The sequence below is a fragment of the Triturus cristatus genome, chromosome 9 (genome assembly GCF_964204655.1).
Source record: "Triturus cristatus chromosome 9, aTriCri1.1, whole genome shotgun sequence".
NCBI lineage: Eukaryota > Metazoa > Chordata > Amphibia > Caudata > Salamandridae > Triturus > Triturus cristatus.
In genome coordinates, this window is record NC_140592.1 from 856,008,726 (window position 1) to 856,027,048 (window position 18,323).

General features: G+C 48.3%; 1 protein-coding gene across 2 annotated transcripts in view; it reads right to left on the reverse strand.

Moving 5' to 3' along the window:
* The window catches only part of RCOR1 (REST corepressor 1), an 839,441-nt gene that overhangs the window by 451,109 nt on the left and 370,009 nt on the right, over positions 1 to 18,323 (reverse strand). For both annotated transcript variants that reach the window (XM_085626333.1, XM_085626332.1), the window contains 2 exons: positions 14,597 to 14,675; positions 14,271 to 14,330 (listed from right to left, as the gene is read on the reverse strand). In XM_085626333.1, coding sequence (XP_085482459.1) covers positions 14,271 to 14,330; positions 14,597 to 14,675 — 139 coding nt within the window. The remainder of the gene's footprint in view (positions 1 to 14,270; positions 14,331 to 14,596; positions 14,676 to 18,323) is intronic.

The following is an 18,323-nucleotide window of genomic DNA, read 5'->3' on the forward strand; positions in this document are numbered from 1 at the left end:
CTGGGCTACTAGAAAGATTTTCTGGGGGATGGCCCATCTCCATATGCTCTGTGCTAGCTCAGAGAGCTGTGATGAGTGCGTGCCGCCTTGTTTTTGTATATAGTACATGGCTGTCATGTTATCTGTGCGGACTAGGACTGCTTTGCCTGAAATCTGTGTTTGAAAAGATTTTAGGGCTAAAAATATGGCTAGTAACTCCAGATGGTTGATGTGGAGTAACTTTTGTTGAGGTGTCCCTCTGCCCTGCATGGTGTGATGTAATAGGTGAGCTCCCAGGCCGGAGAGCGATGCGTCCGTTGTCAGTACTACCTGAGGAACCGGGTCCAGGAACGGTCGACCTTTGGAAAGGTTTGAGGTGGTCCACCACTGCAGAGAGCGATGGGTACGACCGTCTACCAACACCAGATTTGTTAATTGACCCTGGGCCTGGTTCCATTGGCGTGCTAGGCACTCTTGGAGAGGACGCATCTGGAGTCTTGCGTAGGGTACTATGAATATGCAAGAGGCCATCATTCCTATTAGTTGCATGAACACTCGAGCTGGAAGTGTTGTGGCTGAAATTTTGCACGTAGAGCTTGAATGCTTGCTATCCTGGCAGGACTGGGGTAGGCTAGCGCTCGAGGTGTCTATAGTGGCACCCAGATATTGTTTTACGTGGGACGGTTGGAGATGGGACTTTGCGTGGTTTACCGTGAAGCCCAGTTGTGAAGTAGTTGGATAGTGGTGTGCGTGTGTTGTACACACTGGTTGTATGAACTGGCTTTTATTAGCCAGTCATCTAGGTATGGGAAGACATGGATGTGTTCTCTCCGCAGGTGTGCTGCCACTACTGCTAGGCACTTGGTGAATACTCGTGGTGCTGTGGTGACTCCAAATGGGAGTACTTTGAATTGGTAGTGTTGGCCGTCCACTACAAATCTGAGGAACTTCCTGTGCGAGTTGTGAACAGGAATGTGGAAATAGGCGTCTTTGAGGTCTAAAGTGGTCAGGAAATCGTTGTCGGAGAGCAGTGGAAGTACCTGCTGAAGTGTTACCATGTGAAAATGGTCCGAGTGTATGTATTGGTTTAGGGGCCTGAGGTCTAGGATGGGTCATAGAGTGTCGTCCCTTTTTGGTATGAGAAAATATAGGGAGTAGACCCCCATATTTTGTTGGTTGGTAGGAACCCTTTCTATCGCTCCCTTTTGTAGGAGGGAGATTACCTCCTGCTTTAGTAGTGTTAGATGTTCCTGTGACATTGGGCATTGTCGGGGGGGTAGCTATTAGTTCTAGGCAGTAGCCTGACCGAATTATTTGTGTTACCCATTATTCTGAGGTGATGGTAGTCCAGACAGGAAGGAAATTGTGGAGTCAGCCCCCGACCGGAGTGGGATGGACTGGGGGGAGTGGAGGGGAGTCATTGAGTAGGTGCGGAGGCAGAGCAGGCGGTGTTCGTCTTGCCGCTCCCTTTATTATTGTTGCCTCTGTAGCCGCCTCTTTGGTAACCCCTTGTAAAGGTGGATTGGGTAGGGGCCTTATATGAAGTGGAAGCGGTGTCAGAGGAGTAGCCTCTGGATATGCTCCGAAAGGAAGAGCGGCGAAAGGAGCGTCTGGTAGGGTGTGATTGTAAGGCTCCCATAGACTTCGCCGTATCGGTGTCTTTTTTCATTTTTTTCTAGGGCCTCATCCACTTTTGGGCCGAACAGATGTTCCTGGTCAAAGGGGTGGTTAAGGATGGAAGCTTGCACTTCTGGTTTAAAACCGGAGATCCTTAGCCAGGCATGGCGACGGAGGAGGCTGCTGGTATTAATGGCTCTGGAGGCGGTGTCAGCTGCATCTAGGGCACAGCGGATGGAGGTATTGGTAATGGTTTCGCCCTCCTGAATTAACTCATTTGCCCTATTTTTATATTTGTCAGGGAGGTGTTGCATTATGGCTTCTAGTTCGTCATAATGGGCCCCGTCGTATCTTGCCAGTAGCGCTTGTGTATTAGCGATGCGCCATATGTTGGCAGCTTGGGATGCAGTGCGCTTGCCCGATGCGTCCAAGAGTTTTGACTCTTTGTCAGGTGGTGGTGCTTCGCCTGACGCTTGGGAGTTTGCCCTCTTTCGTGCTGTAGACACTACTAGGGAATCTAGTGGTGCTGGCCCTCTGATGTAGGCGGGATCTGTAGGGGCGGCTTTATATTTTTTGTCGAACTGGGCAGAATCTCAAGGCCTGTGTGATGTCTGGAGGATTTGGCACCCACAGGCTCGCCAATACACCCACACTTCGGCGGCGCACCACTCTCACGCCCGGATCGACCTCATCTTCGTCCCGTCTACCGAATGCGCGGGGGTGCAGGACGCACGCATTCTTCCGAGGGGCCTGTCAGACCACTCGCCGGTGCTCCTTGCTCTCGGCCCACATCCCCTCTCTGCCCGCCCGATATGGAGTCTTAACGCTTGGTTCCTTCAAGACAAAGCTTTTCGAACAGTGGTGGGGTGTGAGATAGTTAATTACTACTCTCACAATGCGGGCTCCGTCTCTTCCGCTGCCATCCTTTGGGAGGCGGGCAAGGCGACTGTTAGGGGGGCTGCAAAGGGGCATGTGCAACAGCAGAGACGTAGACAAATCCAACAACTCGCGGCTTGCGAAGCTCAGGCCTTGGAGCTCGAGCAGAACCAGGGGGCGTTGGGAGATGCCACGTGGGCACGCCGACTGGCCTTTCTGTGGGAGGAGATACGCCTGCACTCTCTGGAGGCGGCGAAGACTCTTTGGCGCTCCTCGGTGGCCCGGGTCTACGGATGGCTGGATAAAAATGGTACACTCCTTCACCGGCTGGCTACTTACCCCCGGGCAAACAAGATCATTCCTGCCATCAAAGACTCCGTGGGCAGGACCCACATGGTCCCGGTGGCGATGGCCCAAACCTTCGCAGATTATTACTCCCAGCTATACCGGACCCGGGCGTCGGAGATTTCCCTTGCAGAATTGCTGGGGACGAGCAGGGCGGTTCTTGGGCGGTTGGGACAGGAGGTTTGTGAGACCCTCGACTTGCCCATTACGCTGCCAGAAATTGAGGAGGCGATTAGCCGCCTGGCACCCGGGAAGACCCCGGGACCAGATGATTTCCCACAGGAATACTATGCTCACTATCGTGAGACCCTGGCCCCGAGGCTTCGGGGCCTTTTTGCAGAAGTGGTGGAGAAGGGCTCATTCCCGCAGGAAACGGCCACGGCCACTATAGTTGTCCTTCCCAAGACGCAACCCCCATCTCAGTCTTGCTCGGACTACCGGCCGATATCCCTCATTAATACTGAGCTCAAGATATACGCCACGGTCCTTGCGCAGCGGTTGAGCCCATTCCTAATCTCATTGGTCCATCCGGACCAATGTGGATTTATGCCAAACCGGGGGACCAGACACTGCCTGCGGCGCTTGTATCTCGCCCTGGCACACCTGGAACGCCTTTCCCCCTACCTGGCCCTTCTGCTGGTTGACTTCGAAAAAGCCTTCGACTCAGTGGGGTGGGACTACCTGGGTGACATCTTGGAGCAAATGGGCTTTGGTCCCTGGTTCCGTGCCATGGTCTGTGCCCTGTACTCGAGCCAGCGAGTCCGTGTGTTGGTCAATGGGGCTCTATCCCGCCCGTTTCCCATAGGTCGGGGGACGCGACAGGGCTGCCCGCTCTCGCCCCTCCTTTTCGCCCTGGCCATGGAGCCCCTGGCCATGTTGATCCGGTAGGATGCCATTCTCCGTGGGTGGGACTGGCCGGGTATGACCCCTGACAAAATTGCTCTATACGCGGACGACGTCCTTCTAGATCTCTCTGATCCACGGTCTCGGGGCCCCGGGTCCGCGGATTCTTTGCCGGTTTGGTCAGGCATCGGGTCTTCATCTGAACCCTAAGAAATCCGTACTGGTCCCGCTGCACCCGTCGAGGGAGTGTTTCGACTGGCAGTAAGATATTCCCCTCCGGAGGCTCTCCTTTAAATATCTGGGGATCTGGGTCACCCTTCTTCCGGAACTCTGTTGGGCCCTCAATTTGGCCCCTGTGGTCAATAAGACCAGATCAGATATGGTTAGGTGGCAGTCGCTCCCATTGAACCCATTGGGGAGGATCGCCCTCTATAAGATGATGATCCTTCCCAAGTTCCTATACATGCTACAAAACACTCCGTGCCCCTTCCCCCTTTTCGTGGTTCCAGAAAATGGATAAGATGGCGACTACATTTCTTTGGGGTGGCGGCAGACCCCGCTTGGCACTGGACCGCTGCCGGGCCCCTCATACGATGGAGGCCTGAGCATGACTAACCTTTACTTGTACTATTTGGCCACCCAGCTGCTGGTGATTCATGACTGGTTCTCGAACGGGTGGGATGATCCGGCCTATAGACTCGAGGTGCAACTCACCGGGATCTCATCTATTCAGAATATGCTCTATGGGGCGATGGTCTCCCAGATGTCGTGCGGGCCCCTTTTCTGGCGTGGCGCGCCGCCTTGCGCCATACCCGTTGGTCGGAAACATTGACCTTGGTCACACCACTTTGGCACGGGACTCGGCAGCGGGAGGTGGCCGGGCTTGAGGGATTTCGAGCATGGGATCTTCTAGGGATGTCCTGCTTAGGTGATGTCTGGCGGGGGAGCCACATGTGTTCCTTCCAGGAGCTTCAGACCCGATTCTCTTTACAGTCTTCGCAATTCTATAAATACCTCCAGCTGCGCCATGCGATCCAATCCCATGTCCCTCTAGATTCCAGACTACCCGCCCATAGTCCGACCGAGGCTCAGGTGATGCTGGGATGTCTTGGGAGGGGGGGGGGGATATCCCGTATTTATAAATCTCTGATCAACAATACCCCGGTAGATTGGAGCGGATTGCGGCAGCGGTGGGAGACCTGGGTGGGTCCCTTGGATGAAGCGGATTGGAGGGACGCCCTTATGGCACCCAGAACGCTTACCACTTCAGCTAGACTGCGGCTCATCCAACTTTACTATCTCCACGCCGCATATCTGACCCCGGACCGCTTATATCGTGCGGGCCTCCGTCAGGACGCTTCCTGCGCTCGATGTGGGGCAGATCCGGCGGACTTCTTCCACATGGTATGGTCTTGTTCCCGCCTGGAGAGCTATTGGGACGAGATTGAAACGGAATTAGCTGAGGTCCTGGGATGGGAGGTTCCCCATGACCCTAGAATGGCTCTGCTGGGCATAACGGATGGGCTAGACGGGTCCCGTAACAAAGTACTTTCTAACTACTGCCCTAGTGGTGGCCAAAAGGGATATCGCGGCCGCATGGAAACAACCCGACCCACCTAGAGGTGCTACCTGGAGAAGAGGGATGGACTGGTGTGCCGCTCAGGAGCTGACGTTGTACGCTGCCCGGGGCTGACCCAAAAATTCCGCAAAGTATGGGGAAAATGGCTTGGGGGACTGTTTTAAGGGGTGGGGAGTGCAGGGGACGGGGCGGAGGGCTGGGGAAGAGGGGAGGGTCTTGCAATTGAGTGTCAATGCTTCCATGACAGTTTTTATTGATGCCAAGTTAAGCAAACTGTTGTATGTCATCCTTGATTTTGCTTTCTATAAAGAAATAAAAATTTGCTCATCAAAAAAAAAAAAATACCTCCGGCACGTGTTTGATAACCCCTTTGAGCATGGGCAGTATGGAGGTGGCCCTATGCTTGGTGTCAAAAGTATTTAGAAGGAAGTCCTCCACGGGATCGGTATGGAGATCCACCCCGTGATAGTGTGCAGCCCTTTGGAGTAAGTGATTGAACCCTAATGAGTCTTCTGGTGGGGATGGTCTCGAAGGGTAGAGATCATCTTGCGGGACGTTAGGAATGTCAGGGATGTTATAGTCGTCCCATGGGTCTGGGGAGCCTGTGGGAGTGGTGTCCCCTGTAGGTAAGTCAGGGGGTACGTCCCCTATGTCATCATAGACATCATCATCATCCGGAGAGGGTGTGGGGGAATGATGAGGTTGGGGGGGTAGGAGGAAGTGGAGGGGTGGAGGAGGTGGTGAAGGCATTCTGAAAGGGGAGGAAGCAGAATCCTCTCTCTTAGGAGGTGGAGCTGGGGCAGGCTTTTCCAGCTGTCTCTTTCTGATGCTGAGCATCAAATGTCCGGTCTTGGGGTCCTTGATCAATGTCTTTTGCAATGGATCAGGTGTAAAAAGTTCTTCCGAGTGTGGTTTGTCCGTCGGCGCCGAAGGCACCGGGGTCGTCGGATTGCTTGTTTTAAAGTCTGCGCTAGTCCGCGGTTTGGAACTATGTGGCCGGGAAAGGGCTGTCTGTTTACTCGGTGCCGAGATGGTTTTCGGCTTCGAGATATCGGTGTCGGTGGCCTTGTATTTTTTGCTCGATTCTGGGGATGGTGTCGGTACCGAGGAGCTGGAGCTGGTTTTCGGCGCAGAGTGTTTCAATGTGGAGCTCGGTGCCGAGGAGGTGGCCATTTTCTTTTTCGGCGTCGGTGCGGAGGAGTGTTTCTCGGCACAGACGGTGGGCTGGTTTGAGCCAGAGCCGCCGGAAGGCTTAATAGGCTTCTTTACCGGTCCCGAAGGTGCGGTGTGGGAAGCAGTGTGTTTGGTCTTGCCTAGGCCTGGAGGCGAAGGCGTGACCGAAGCCTTTTTCGGTGCCGTCGAGGGTGTGCGTGTGTGTGTGTGTGTGTGGGGGGGGGGGGGGGGGGGGGAAATCGGTACCCACGACCCTCTGTGCCGGAGTGATGTCCTCTTAATCTGAATCGTCTGTTTCGGAGGCGCTGACGAGGCCCTCGTCTGTGTGTTGTCCTTATGGAGCGCTGACGCCTTCCCCGAAGATGTCTGGAATAGTCGTCGACGAGTGTGCCATGGTTTTTCTTGCCCTTCGGTCTCGAATGGTTTTCTTGGACCGGAAGGACTTGCACGCTGGACAGTCTCGAGCCTCGTGTTCAGGGGAGAGGCTGAGGTTATAGACTTCGTGAAGGTCAGTGTGGGGGAATTTGGACCCACATCGAGGGCACTTCTTGAAAGGAGTCCTTTCCATTAGCCAGGACCGGAGCTTGGGAAGGCCCGAAGGCCGTCGTCGACGACTGGAATCGAAGGTCTTGATCGATGAGAGCCGCGTCGAGTGTGGAGATCGCGAAGGAAAACAATACCGCGAATGGGGTGAGGATTGCTCGTCGATAGAGGAACTGGAAACTGTTCGGAACCGTCAGAATGTCGCTGAATGTTATTTTTATCACTGTGAATGCATATATTACATTTTTGGCTGCTTTTATTGCACGAGTAGTGGTTTAACTTTTTTTTTAAACTAACAAAGGACGTTATTTCTTGCAAGAAATAAAGGTTTATGTTTCACTCATTTAGATGCCAAGTTACACTAAGATTTTTGATCACTCTTTGTTTAATAGTCCTTTTTCTCGATAAACTTCTACAAAAATGATATTCAAATTGCAATCAGGGCCGATTATCGCCTTGATCTTGCAGAGAATACCTTCTAAAATCGTATACTTATTCTATCTAAAAGCTATTTTTTTTTTTACTACAACCACAACTTCAGCGCTCCACATTGGAATCCTGTTCTCTTTACTCCATAGATAAATGAGAAGTGCAAAATTTCACAATGTTTTCAAGAAAACCCCTTTTTGCACGAAAGCATGATTTTGATGCAAACTGGAACAAAATCAAATGCAATATAACAATACATAACAGTTAACACAGGAAACATTCATGCATTGCAGTCCCTTGGTTCAGGTGACATTTATAAAAAAGCTTATCTCTTGGCAACATGGTTTACTGTTACCAGAACACCCCAATGGCATTATAGCACCATATTACACGGTCAGCTGTTATGTATCCAGCATATACAGTGCAAAAAAACTATCAGAAAGTTATGCTGCAGATAGTTCAAAACCTGTAACATTCAGATGGGGGAAAAATGCCCAAGAAATCCCCTTAAAAGACACATGTGAAATGACTATATGGTTCCAAAACAAAACCTATAAACACACGCATTTGCCAGTTCTGGTCCACTACACAAACCATACCTTGCTGCACAAATGGACTGTTTGTATTTATACAAGTCAATATTTGTACTTATCACAAAAACGTTAACTTATCAAAACAAAGAAGTAATATTGTATACATGAGCAGGTCACCAATTAGGTCAATGTTAAGGCAATATTTATTATACAAGAACTGACTCAACCATAGCCCAAGCTGTAAACCACTTTAAGCGTCGAAACCAAAAGTGTGTAGTATGATGCCAAAACCACTAGATGATGGAGTAACATATAGAACCAATACCCACGAGATCACAACCCATCACCGACCCAAGAGGGATGGTGAAGCAGTCACAGCCAGGAGTTAAACAGGTTCACAGCATACACCATACCTCCAGAAAATTAGAGAGGCCAATAAAAGTGCCTTTAACACCCAAGGGAAGGACAGAAGGTCAAATTATCAGCAGGGATTCCAAAGCCAAGAAGTATCTGCAGAAGCTAGCCAGCCCGAGAAAGCAGATAGGAAAGGTGAGCAAGCACCAACCAGGCAGATGCTAACTCCCAAAAGTGTGTGCTGACCACACCCAATAACTGAATATCGATGCAGGCTGAACCCAGGTTGATTCAGCACATCTGGGCTGACTAGGAGCTAGCGATATCAATTTAGACCGCTGTTCCCCCACCCCGGAAAACCTCTGATGCCACCAGCTAAATCTTATAGGAACCCCTTTGGACCACAGTGCCAAACTGGTGTTTCTTGGCTGTCTAATACTCTGATCTCAGGACACCAGTGGTAAGTGACATTAGGATACTCCCCAGAAACGTCTGACAAACTCCAATAAAACACTGCAAAGCCAATAGGTCTCACCTTTGGGACTTACTGGTTTTGCAAATGATTTTAGCCATGCAGTACAGCGTTCCCGATACTGTGCCACATTGATAAAGAATGGTAAAAATTGTTTTCAAAATTCAGGTATCACGGATGTGTGGGCCTACAAAATGATGCACTTGTTGTTTCTTTTTAGTTACTGATCTTCCTTGGATCACTAACTAGAAGAAAAAAACACGAAGAGTTATTTTATTTTTTAAGTGGTAGGTGGAGGCAATTTGCAAGACGAGCGGTGGAAGCAACAGAGGCGGAGATGGGGGGGGGGGGGGGGGAAGTAACACAGGCAGAAGCAACACAGGGATGAGGTGCAGAGGCTACATGGAGAGATGGGGTAGAAGCAACAAGGGGCGGCAAGATCAATTGGGTGAAAGTGCAACACAGATCCGACAGAGAAAGCACAGGGGTGAGAAGGCATTAATTTACAGTTAGATTTTTTAGTTGTGTCATTTGATGCAAAGCTTGTGCACATTCACTAGATTTGAAAAAGTAATCTCCGAGCAAGTGGATTAGACTATCTATTCATTCAGTGGAGTAATCCTTGATGATTTTTTGTCTTCTAATTCTAGGGTGGGAATCGGTGAATGGAGGGTAAGAAAGTGCCATGTTACAGTAACTTAGTACACCAAGTAATATATAAATGTCCTGATATGATTTATCTTTTAGGAAATTGAGAGGTGGTTTGGTTTGTCTGTTTGAGGTAGTTAGGCACAACATTGCTATCTACTTGTCGAGCCAATCATTAAAAGGTAGGACAATAATGGTCTCACAGCCTTCCCTTCCACATTCACACCAATATTATATAACCCAGAATTCATTTCAGCTGAGCACAGAGATGCACTAGAAGTCTTAGGTAGAAGAAACTGGAGTGCACAGAATGTCTTGGTAGAACAGAATAGATCAAGGCCTAGTTTGCAGAATATATTTTTTGCTACTACAAAGTTTGACATTATGTATTAGACTCAGCTGTCAAACATTGCCACAAGGACATTCTTGCCATTTGAAAGATGGTTTCAATCCTCCACTTCAAAAATAGGACTGAAGAATAAGTTACTTACATTTTCGTTAACTCTTTCTGAAAGAGACTATGTAACCGCAGATTCCTCACCATTTAAATAATTCCCCTGGCGTCAAACTGGATCCGGATATTTTTTCAGCAGTACCCCGTGCACCGGCAGATGCGCTGGTAGCTCTACATCGAAGTCATTCTACGCCGGATGTGCGCAGAACTAAACAGACATCATTTATGCACGCTGACAGGTTATTTCCGGGCACTTCTGTGCTTGCAGATGCTGAACCAAACAGATTGGTTGTGGCAAGTGTGAAGATTCCTAGATTGGGAACTTTAATGAAGAGACCTGTCCTCGAAACCGGGAAGTTGGAGAGTCCGTGAGGAATCTGCTGTTAGACAGTGTCTCTACCAGAAAGCATATAGCAGAAGTTAAGGAACGCATTATTCTGGTAGAGACTTATAACCAGATTCCTCACCTTCTGAACAGATACCCAAGTAATACCTCCTAGTTGGTGGGTCAGTGAACTGCCTTAAACTAGTAAGTCCCGAGAGCTGAAAGGCCAAAATGCCCTTCTCGGTAGACCTGGCTGTCCAGACAGTGGCTCATGAACGTAAAGAGTGACGCCCATTAAGGAGCTTAAAAAATTTCTAGAATATGCAAAACAAGCGCCAACGTGGTGGTAGCAGCCTTGGCTGTGGTAGAATGAGCCCCCAAGACCTCAGGAGGCTACGATTTGGCACTGGTCTGACCAACATAAAATGGAGTCACTACCTTCCGAAAGAAGAAATCTAATGTCCAGAGGACTAGCTTGCCCGGGTAGAACATGGTATAAGGTGAGTTAACAGAAAGAACCTGCAACTTGCTGACCCACCTTGCCAATCTTATAGAGACATGAAAGACTGTCTTAAGGTTAATGAGCCTGAGAGGGTTAACTGTGGAAGGGCTCAGAAGGTGTATACGCAAGTGATGTGGGGACCAAATAAAGTCACACTGAGCATTAATGGAATGAGGAGTAAGAAACATGTGGCAACCCTTCAAGGAACTGGATATTTGAATAATGAAGGTTAGTTCGGGAACCTTAAAAAGTCTGAAAGAGCCTACAAGTACCCTGTAACTGCGCCCAAAGCAAGGCCCTTGCTGGCATACGGAGAACACAAACAACAAAACTTAGGACATCTAGGCAAGGAGTGAATCACTCTGTTTAGAAGTGCTCCAGGCCACAACCTTACCCCAACAGCAGGTGTATGGAGATCTCTGAGGGACTCCTGGCTGCCAAGATGACCTCAACCACTTCTGGAGGAAGGTCGAGAGCACAACTGTTGCTGCTCAATCTAAAAGCATGGAGGTTGCACAGGCCCTGGTACAGGACTCTGCCCTGCTGCAGCAACAGAAAATCCTCCCAAAGGGGTAGGGTGATCAGAGGACAGATGCTCATGCCCAGCAGGTCAGGATACCATACTCTCCATGCCCAATTGGGGGCCACTCTTTTTTTTGGGCTCGGTCGGTCCTGATCTTCAGAATTTGAAGTAGACAGAAAGAGGTACAGAAGCCCTGAGTTCCACTCTATGCGGAATTCCTGTCTGAGCAAGAGACACCTTGGAAACTACAGAACAACCCTGCTGACATTGAGCATTCTCGGTGGTGGTGAAGAGATTGAGGCAGGGTTCTCCCCATTTTCAGAAATCATATTGCGCTACCTTTGGGTATAACTGCCATTCATGATCTGCAAGGCATCAACGGTTAATTTGTCTACTCTGGCGTTCAAGGAACCCACCAGGTGTGTCACCAGCAAAAAATCCCTTGGCAGTCTTTGGGACCCAAAGCCTCCTGACACCACCCCGTCCTGCTGGTTACAGTACTAGTACTACATGGTGGTGATGTTGCCCGCAAGCACTTGCATCAGCTTCCGTTTGATGGAGTAAAGAATAAAAAGGGATTAATGGAATGCTTAAAATATTTACCCAGGCTCATTTTGCACATCATGCCACCTCAGTTATACCCAGCCATATGCAAGTCAGTCTTGAGCCTGCTCCAATAGGACTGTCCAGCCCGAACGGCCAGGTCCTCCCTAACCCGGACAACGCCCAACCTAGGATATATTTTGCCCTGATTAGGGTTCATTAGTCGGGTATAGCTTGGTTCCAGTGACCAGTTCTGGGCATGCCCAACCTCAAACTGAGGTGGGATGGTGTGCAAAATAACAATGAACAGAGATGCGACCCAAGAATTTACCAGTGGCAGATATTAAATCAAGCATTCGATCCATCATTTTTTTGTATACTTAGTGTGTCTCCCTTTGATGTAGTACAGGAAGAATTTCAACACAAGCAGATGGCCCTCGGCTCCATACGCTTGACATGGAGTTGGGCCTCTGCTGGAGACCAAACTTTTGATCGCCACCTCTCCTAGATGGCCGCCCCAACCAAAAAGAGATGCATCTGTCACCAATGTGAGCTCTGGGTGGGATAAGGAGAGAGGTCAGTCGCTGACCAATTGCAGGCATGCAACCACCACCAGATATTTTGCAGTCTCCTCCAGAATCTGGACCAGATGGGAAACATTCCCCATGTGCTGTGCCCACTGGGACTTCAGATCCCACTGCAGAGCTCGTATTTGCCATGTGGGATGCTTCACCAGCAGGATACAGAGGGCCCTAGTCCCAGCAGCCTCAAAGTCATCCTCACTGAGATCCAGGATAGAGGTTGAAACAGCGGGATCATAGCCCGAATAGCATGGACTCTTCTCTGGGGGATAGGTGCGAAACTGCATCATGTCCGGACTGGCTCGGGCGAAGGGGTGCATCTGAAGGAGTTGGTTTCACTTGGCATGTTACTAGTAAATGCCATGATGTTAGGAGGTTCGCTGCAGTCTGGAGGTGGGAGAAGACTACTTAGGGTGAGCCCACATTCAGTAGCCAGTCGTTGAGGTAGGGGAAGACTGGGACCCCCTGACCTCTGAAAATGTGCTGCAACCACCAACATCACTTCAGTGAATACCTAAGGGGCGCTGGTAAGGCCAAAGGTGAGCAGAGTGATCTGAAAATGCACTTGAACTACCATGAATTGCGGGTAATACCGGTGAGCCTGCTGGAGGGGGAAGTGAAAATAAGTGTGCTGCTGGTCCAGCGCTACCATACAGTCTACAGGGTCGAGTAAGACCAGACCTGGGCCAGGGAACTGTCTGTTGGTGCGGAAAGAAAGGAAACCGATGTTAGTATGCATGGTTGGCGACTATGTAGGCCTGCAAATGTCACATCCGGTGCGGAACAAGGTCAATGTGAAGCCGCTGGCACCACTTGCTGGTACACTGCTGAAAACACTTTTCAGATCCAGTCTGATGCCTGTATCTACAGTTAGAAGTCTACCAGATAGAATTCTATCAGAATATAATTTCCATTCTTATCTTTCAGAACATTGGCTTTAAATTAATTGATGAGAGGCCTATGTGTCTGATCAGAACTGCTAAATAGATGTCAAAGATTAGACCATCATATGCATCAGGATCAATATTTATACAAGCATGAGGAGTTAAAGGAATACATGTATACAATCTTATGTAGACATTATATCCCTTTAAGGCTTCCATATGATGAACTAGAGAATGTGGAAGGGTCTGCAGAGGAGAGAAGACTACAATGCATTTGTGCCGCAGCAGCAAAAAAATGCTACACTATGGGTTGAATCAGTGGTAAACATTGTTCTGCTGAGAGTCCCTGAACCATTTGTTGCTGGGGTTACCATGTCAGGAGTCTTACCCTATAGACTTGGTGACTTTGGGTGGTCATTAGTTACTCATGATTTATAAACCAAGCCCAGAAACCGATGCAAGCAGCTCGAAGAAAGAAAAAAAAAAAACCTAAAAATTATTCTTGGTTGCAAAATGCCTTAAAAGATTTCTTAAAATTTGGTCTGCAATTCATTCAAAGCTTTTGCCTGGGATCAGAAACCCAGTGTCCAAAGTAACTCAGTTTTGCCTGATAGCTACTATACCGAGGTACTTAACTCTGCTCTGTACACTAAAGGACACAATGAGAAACTTTGACAATTATCTAAGGAAAGGGTTAGGGGCGGGTTTGGTGGATTATGTTCATTGTAAACATTAACTCAAAAATCACAAAAAACTAATATCAACACAGGTACAAAGCATACTAAAGACAAAGAAGCATGCAACAGATCACATGAAAGAACCAGTTTTGTCTGCAAAACAAATACCCTATACCATCAGTTAATTAATTTAATGTTACCAATAGTATCATTACCTACATGACATGCAGACCATTACTGAGAAATGAAAAACAGAAAAAGAAGCAAACCTCCATTCGACAAATAAAAAGTTGTCATGATGAGAAGTCCTCTCTAATCAATATTACACAAAGCAATGTGTAAATGAACATTGGGGTGGGGAGCGCGGGTCTGTGAAACCAAAATACTTACAATGGAATGGTGTGAAGTTACACTGTGACTTAGCTGGTGGGTGGCATTTTCAACAGGGCCCTAAAAGGAAATCCAAGATAGAAGCAAAGGGTTTCAAAGATCGTGTGTACGGCATCTGGAATTTCAGCTAACTGGGCTCCTTATACAACAGTCAACTTTATTATCAACACAGAAGATTTAACATTAGAAAAACATTTACAGGGTGTGTTAAGATTCTATTTCTTAAAGGAAATAATAACCTGCTTAGTTAGGAAGTTCATGAAAAATCTCAGATATGCTATAATGAAAATGCTTCCACAATAACGGAGAAAAGAGCTGCAGAATACCTCTTTTTTAGAGTCCTTGTTTTGATCAATCTCATTATCTACAGCGTTATTTCCATTAGCTTCGTCAATTTCTTCATCACTGGAAAACAAAAGCAAGGTTCAAAACAGTGATTTGGCAATACTACATTTAAAGCGGAGGTAGTTTTAGTCAAAGGTTTTAAAACGTTTAGTTCTTTTGGACCTCTTTTTTGGTTTGAATTTCAATATAATGTTTGGTAAATGGATGAGTAGATGAATAAGTAGCAGCTTTACAAATAGCAAGTGGAATATTACCAGGAATAGCAATAGCAGTGCCTTTTTTAGAGTGGACTCAGTTAGTGCAATGCCTGTGAGCAGCTTATGCATGCATTCATAGCACATTTAAATCTATTTAACTAGCCATCTAGCTAGGTCATCTTTGTCCTGTCCTGAATGTGCAGAGCCAAAGGAAATAAATGGTTGCTTTGGGTTTCAGATGGGTCTATTTCTGTTGGTGTAGTACTCAAGTCTGTATTTGACATCTAGTGAGGAATATGCTACTTACCAGTATGCATCTGTTCTTGGCATGTAGAGCTGCAGAGTTGTACACTTAGCATAGGTCGCCATCTGGTGTTGGGCCCGGATGTTTGCAGTTTGTTTTTCTTCTTGGACAGTCTTTGGAAGTCACGAGTTTGGTGACTCCTCCTTCGGTCCGTACTGCGCATGGGCTTCGGCTCCATCCTCAGATTGTTTTTCGCCAACAGGGAAATGATGGAGCGTAGTAATAACAGCGAGAAACCCATGTGTTGTATCTAAATAAGATGTACTGGAACGGATACAGGTAGCCGGGGAGGCGGGTGGGCGTGTACAACTCTGCAGCTCTACATGCCAAGAACAGATGCATACTGGTAAGTAGCATATTCCGTTCGAGGCATATGAGCTGCAGATTGTACACTTAGCATAGATTATATAGCAGTACCCAACCTTAGCGGCGACCACCGGTATCCGTTGCAGCTGTTTGAAAAAGTGTCTTTAGTACAGCCTGGCCCACCCTAGCTTGCTGCTTGGAATGCACATCTACACAGTAGTGTTTTGTGAAGGTGTGCGGTGTAGACCATGTGGCTGCCTTGCAGATGTCATCTAAGGGTATATTCCCTAGAAAAGCCATAGAAGCCCCTAACTTTCTTGTAGAGTGGGCTTTAGGGGGGAACAGATAATGTTCTCTTTGCCTTTTGATAGCAAATTTGTATGCATTTTACAATCCACCTAGCTATCCCTGATTTTGAAATGGGGTTGCCTTTATGTGGTGGAGAGAAGGAAACGAACAATTGTTTAGTCTTCCTGAAGGGTTGCGTTCTTTGTATGTAATATAGTAACGCCCTTTTTACATCAAGTGTGTGTAAGGCCCTTTCTGCAACAGATTGGGGTTGCGAGAAGAAGACAGGTAATTCCACTGATTGATTGAGGTGGAAGGGGGAAATGACTTTGGGCAGAAACTTCGGGTTTGTGCGAAGTATGACCTTGCTGTGATGCATTTGTATGTAGGGTTCCTGTATGGTGAACGCTTGTATTTCACCAACCCTTCTAAGGGAAGTGATAGCTACAAGGAAAGCTGTTTTCCAGGTGAGAAACTGTAGCTCACATTTGTGCATTGGTTCGAAGGGCGGACCCATTAGTCGTGTAAGAACTAAATTTAGATTCCATACAGGGGAAGGTGGTGCCCTGGGAGGAATTACTCGTTTAAGGCCTTCCATGAAGGCTTTAATAGCGGGCACTCTGAAGAGTGATAAATGCTGCCTGTTTTGTAGATAAGCAGCGATCGCTGCTAGGTGTAGGCGTATGGATGAATATGCCAGGTTACACCTGTGAAGATGGAGTAGATAGCATATGATGTGCTGTATGGATGCATCTAGAGGGTTGATTGTATTGTTACGGCAGTAAATTACAAATCTTTTCCACTTTGCGGCATAGCATGCTCTAGTGGTAGGACGTCTGGCTTCCATGATGATGTTCATACAATCAGGGGGAAGGTTAAGGTATCCGAATTCTAGGATTTCAGGAGCCAGATCGCCAGGTTGAGCTGAGCTGGGTCCGGGTGCCTGATTTCTCCATGGTTCTGGGTTAGGAGGCATGGGGATAGATGCAGTTTTTGATGTGGTACCACTGACAGTTGTAGTAGCGTGGTGTACCACGGCTGCCTGGCCCACGTCGGAGCTACCAGAATGAGTGTGAGTGAGTGCTGTTGTAGCTTCCTGACCACTAATGGAATTAGTGGGAGAGGTGGAAAGGCGTATGCAAATCTGCCTGACCAGTTCATCCATATCGCATTGCCCTTGGACAATGGGTGTGGGTATCTGGCGGCGAAGCTTGGGCATTTTTTGTTTTCGTGGGTGGCGAAGAGGTCTATCTGAGGATGCCCCCACTGTTGGAAGAATGGGTGAAGAACTTGTGGATGCAGTTCCCATTCGTGTATTTGTTGCGTTTGTCTGCTGAGCAGATCTGCCATGGTGTTTTGTACGCCTGGAACGTGCTGTGCCAGGAGAAAGATGTTTTGAGGAATTGCCCATCTCCATATGCTCTGGGCTAAGCGGGAGAGCTGGGGAGAGTGTGTCCCCCCCTGTTTTTGGATATAATACATTGCAGTCATATTGTCTGTGCGAATGAGGACTGCTTTGCCCGATATCTGTTTTTGGAAAGATTTTAGGGCTAGAAAGATCGCCAAGAGCTCCAGATGGTTGATGTGGAGCGATTTTTGCTGTGGCGTCCATAGACCTTGCATGGTGAGGTGTAGAAGGTGCGCTCCCCAGCCGGAGAGCGATGCGTCCGCTGTTAGAGTCACTTGAGGAACCGGGTCCAGGAACGGCCGCCCTTTGGAAAGGTTTGTGGTGTTCCACCACTGCAGAGAGTGATGTGTGCGGCCGTCCACCAACACCAGATCCGTCAGCTGACCCTGGGCCTGGTTTCACTGTTGTGCTAGGCACTCTTGAAGTGGACGCATGTGGAGTCTTGCATGGGGCACTATGAAAATGCAAGACGCCATCATTCCTATGAGCTTCATAAACACTCTTGCTGGAAGAGAGTGCTGAGGAAGGAATGTTTTGCGTAAGGCTTGAATGCTTGTGATTCTGGCTGAGTTTGGATAGGCAATACCCTTGGAGGTGTCTATAGTGGCCCCGAGGTATTGCTTTGTGTGAGATGGTATGAGGTGGGACTTTTGGTAGTTCACCGTGAAGCCTAGCTGGTGGAGCAGTTGGATGGTGCTGTTTGTATGCTGCACACATTGGTCGTAGGACGCGGCTTTTATTAGCCAGTCGTCTAGGTAAGGGAAGACGTGAATATGTTGACGTCTGAGGTGTGCTGCTACTACTGCTAGGCATTTGGTAAACACCCGTGGTGCGGTGGTGACCCCGAAGGGGAGAACCGTAAATTGGTAATGTTGCCCGTCCACCACGAACCTGAGGTATTTCCTGTGAGAGGGGTGTATTGGAATGTGAAAGTATGCGTCTTTCAGATCCAAGGTTGTGAGAAAGTCTCCCTGGCAGAGGAGTGGGAGGACTTGTTGTAGAGTGACCATGTGAAAATGGTCTGAGTGTATGTAGGCATTTAGAGGCCGGAGGTCCAGAATGGGTCTGAGGGTCTCGTCTCTCTTTGGTATTAAGAAATATAGAGAGTAGACCCCTAGATTTCGTTGGTTGACGGGAACCTGCTCTATAGCATGTTTTTGCAGGAGTGAAAGTACCTCTTGTTTGAGCAGTGTGGAATGTTCTTG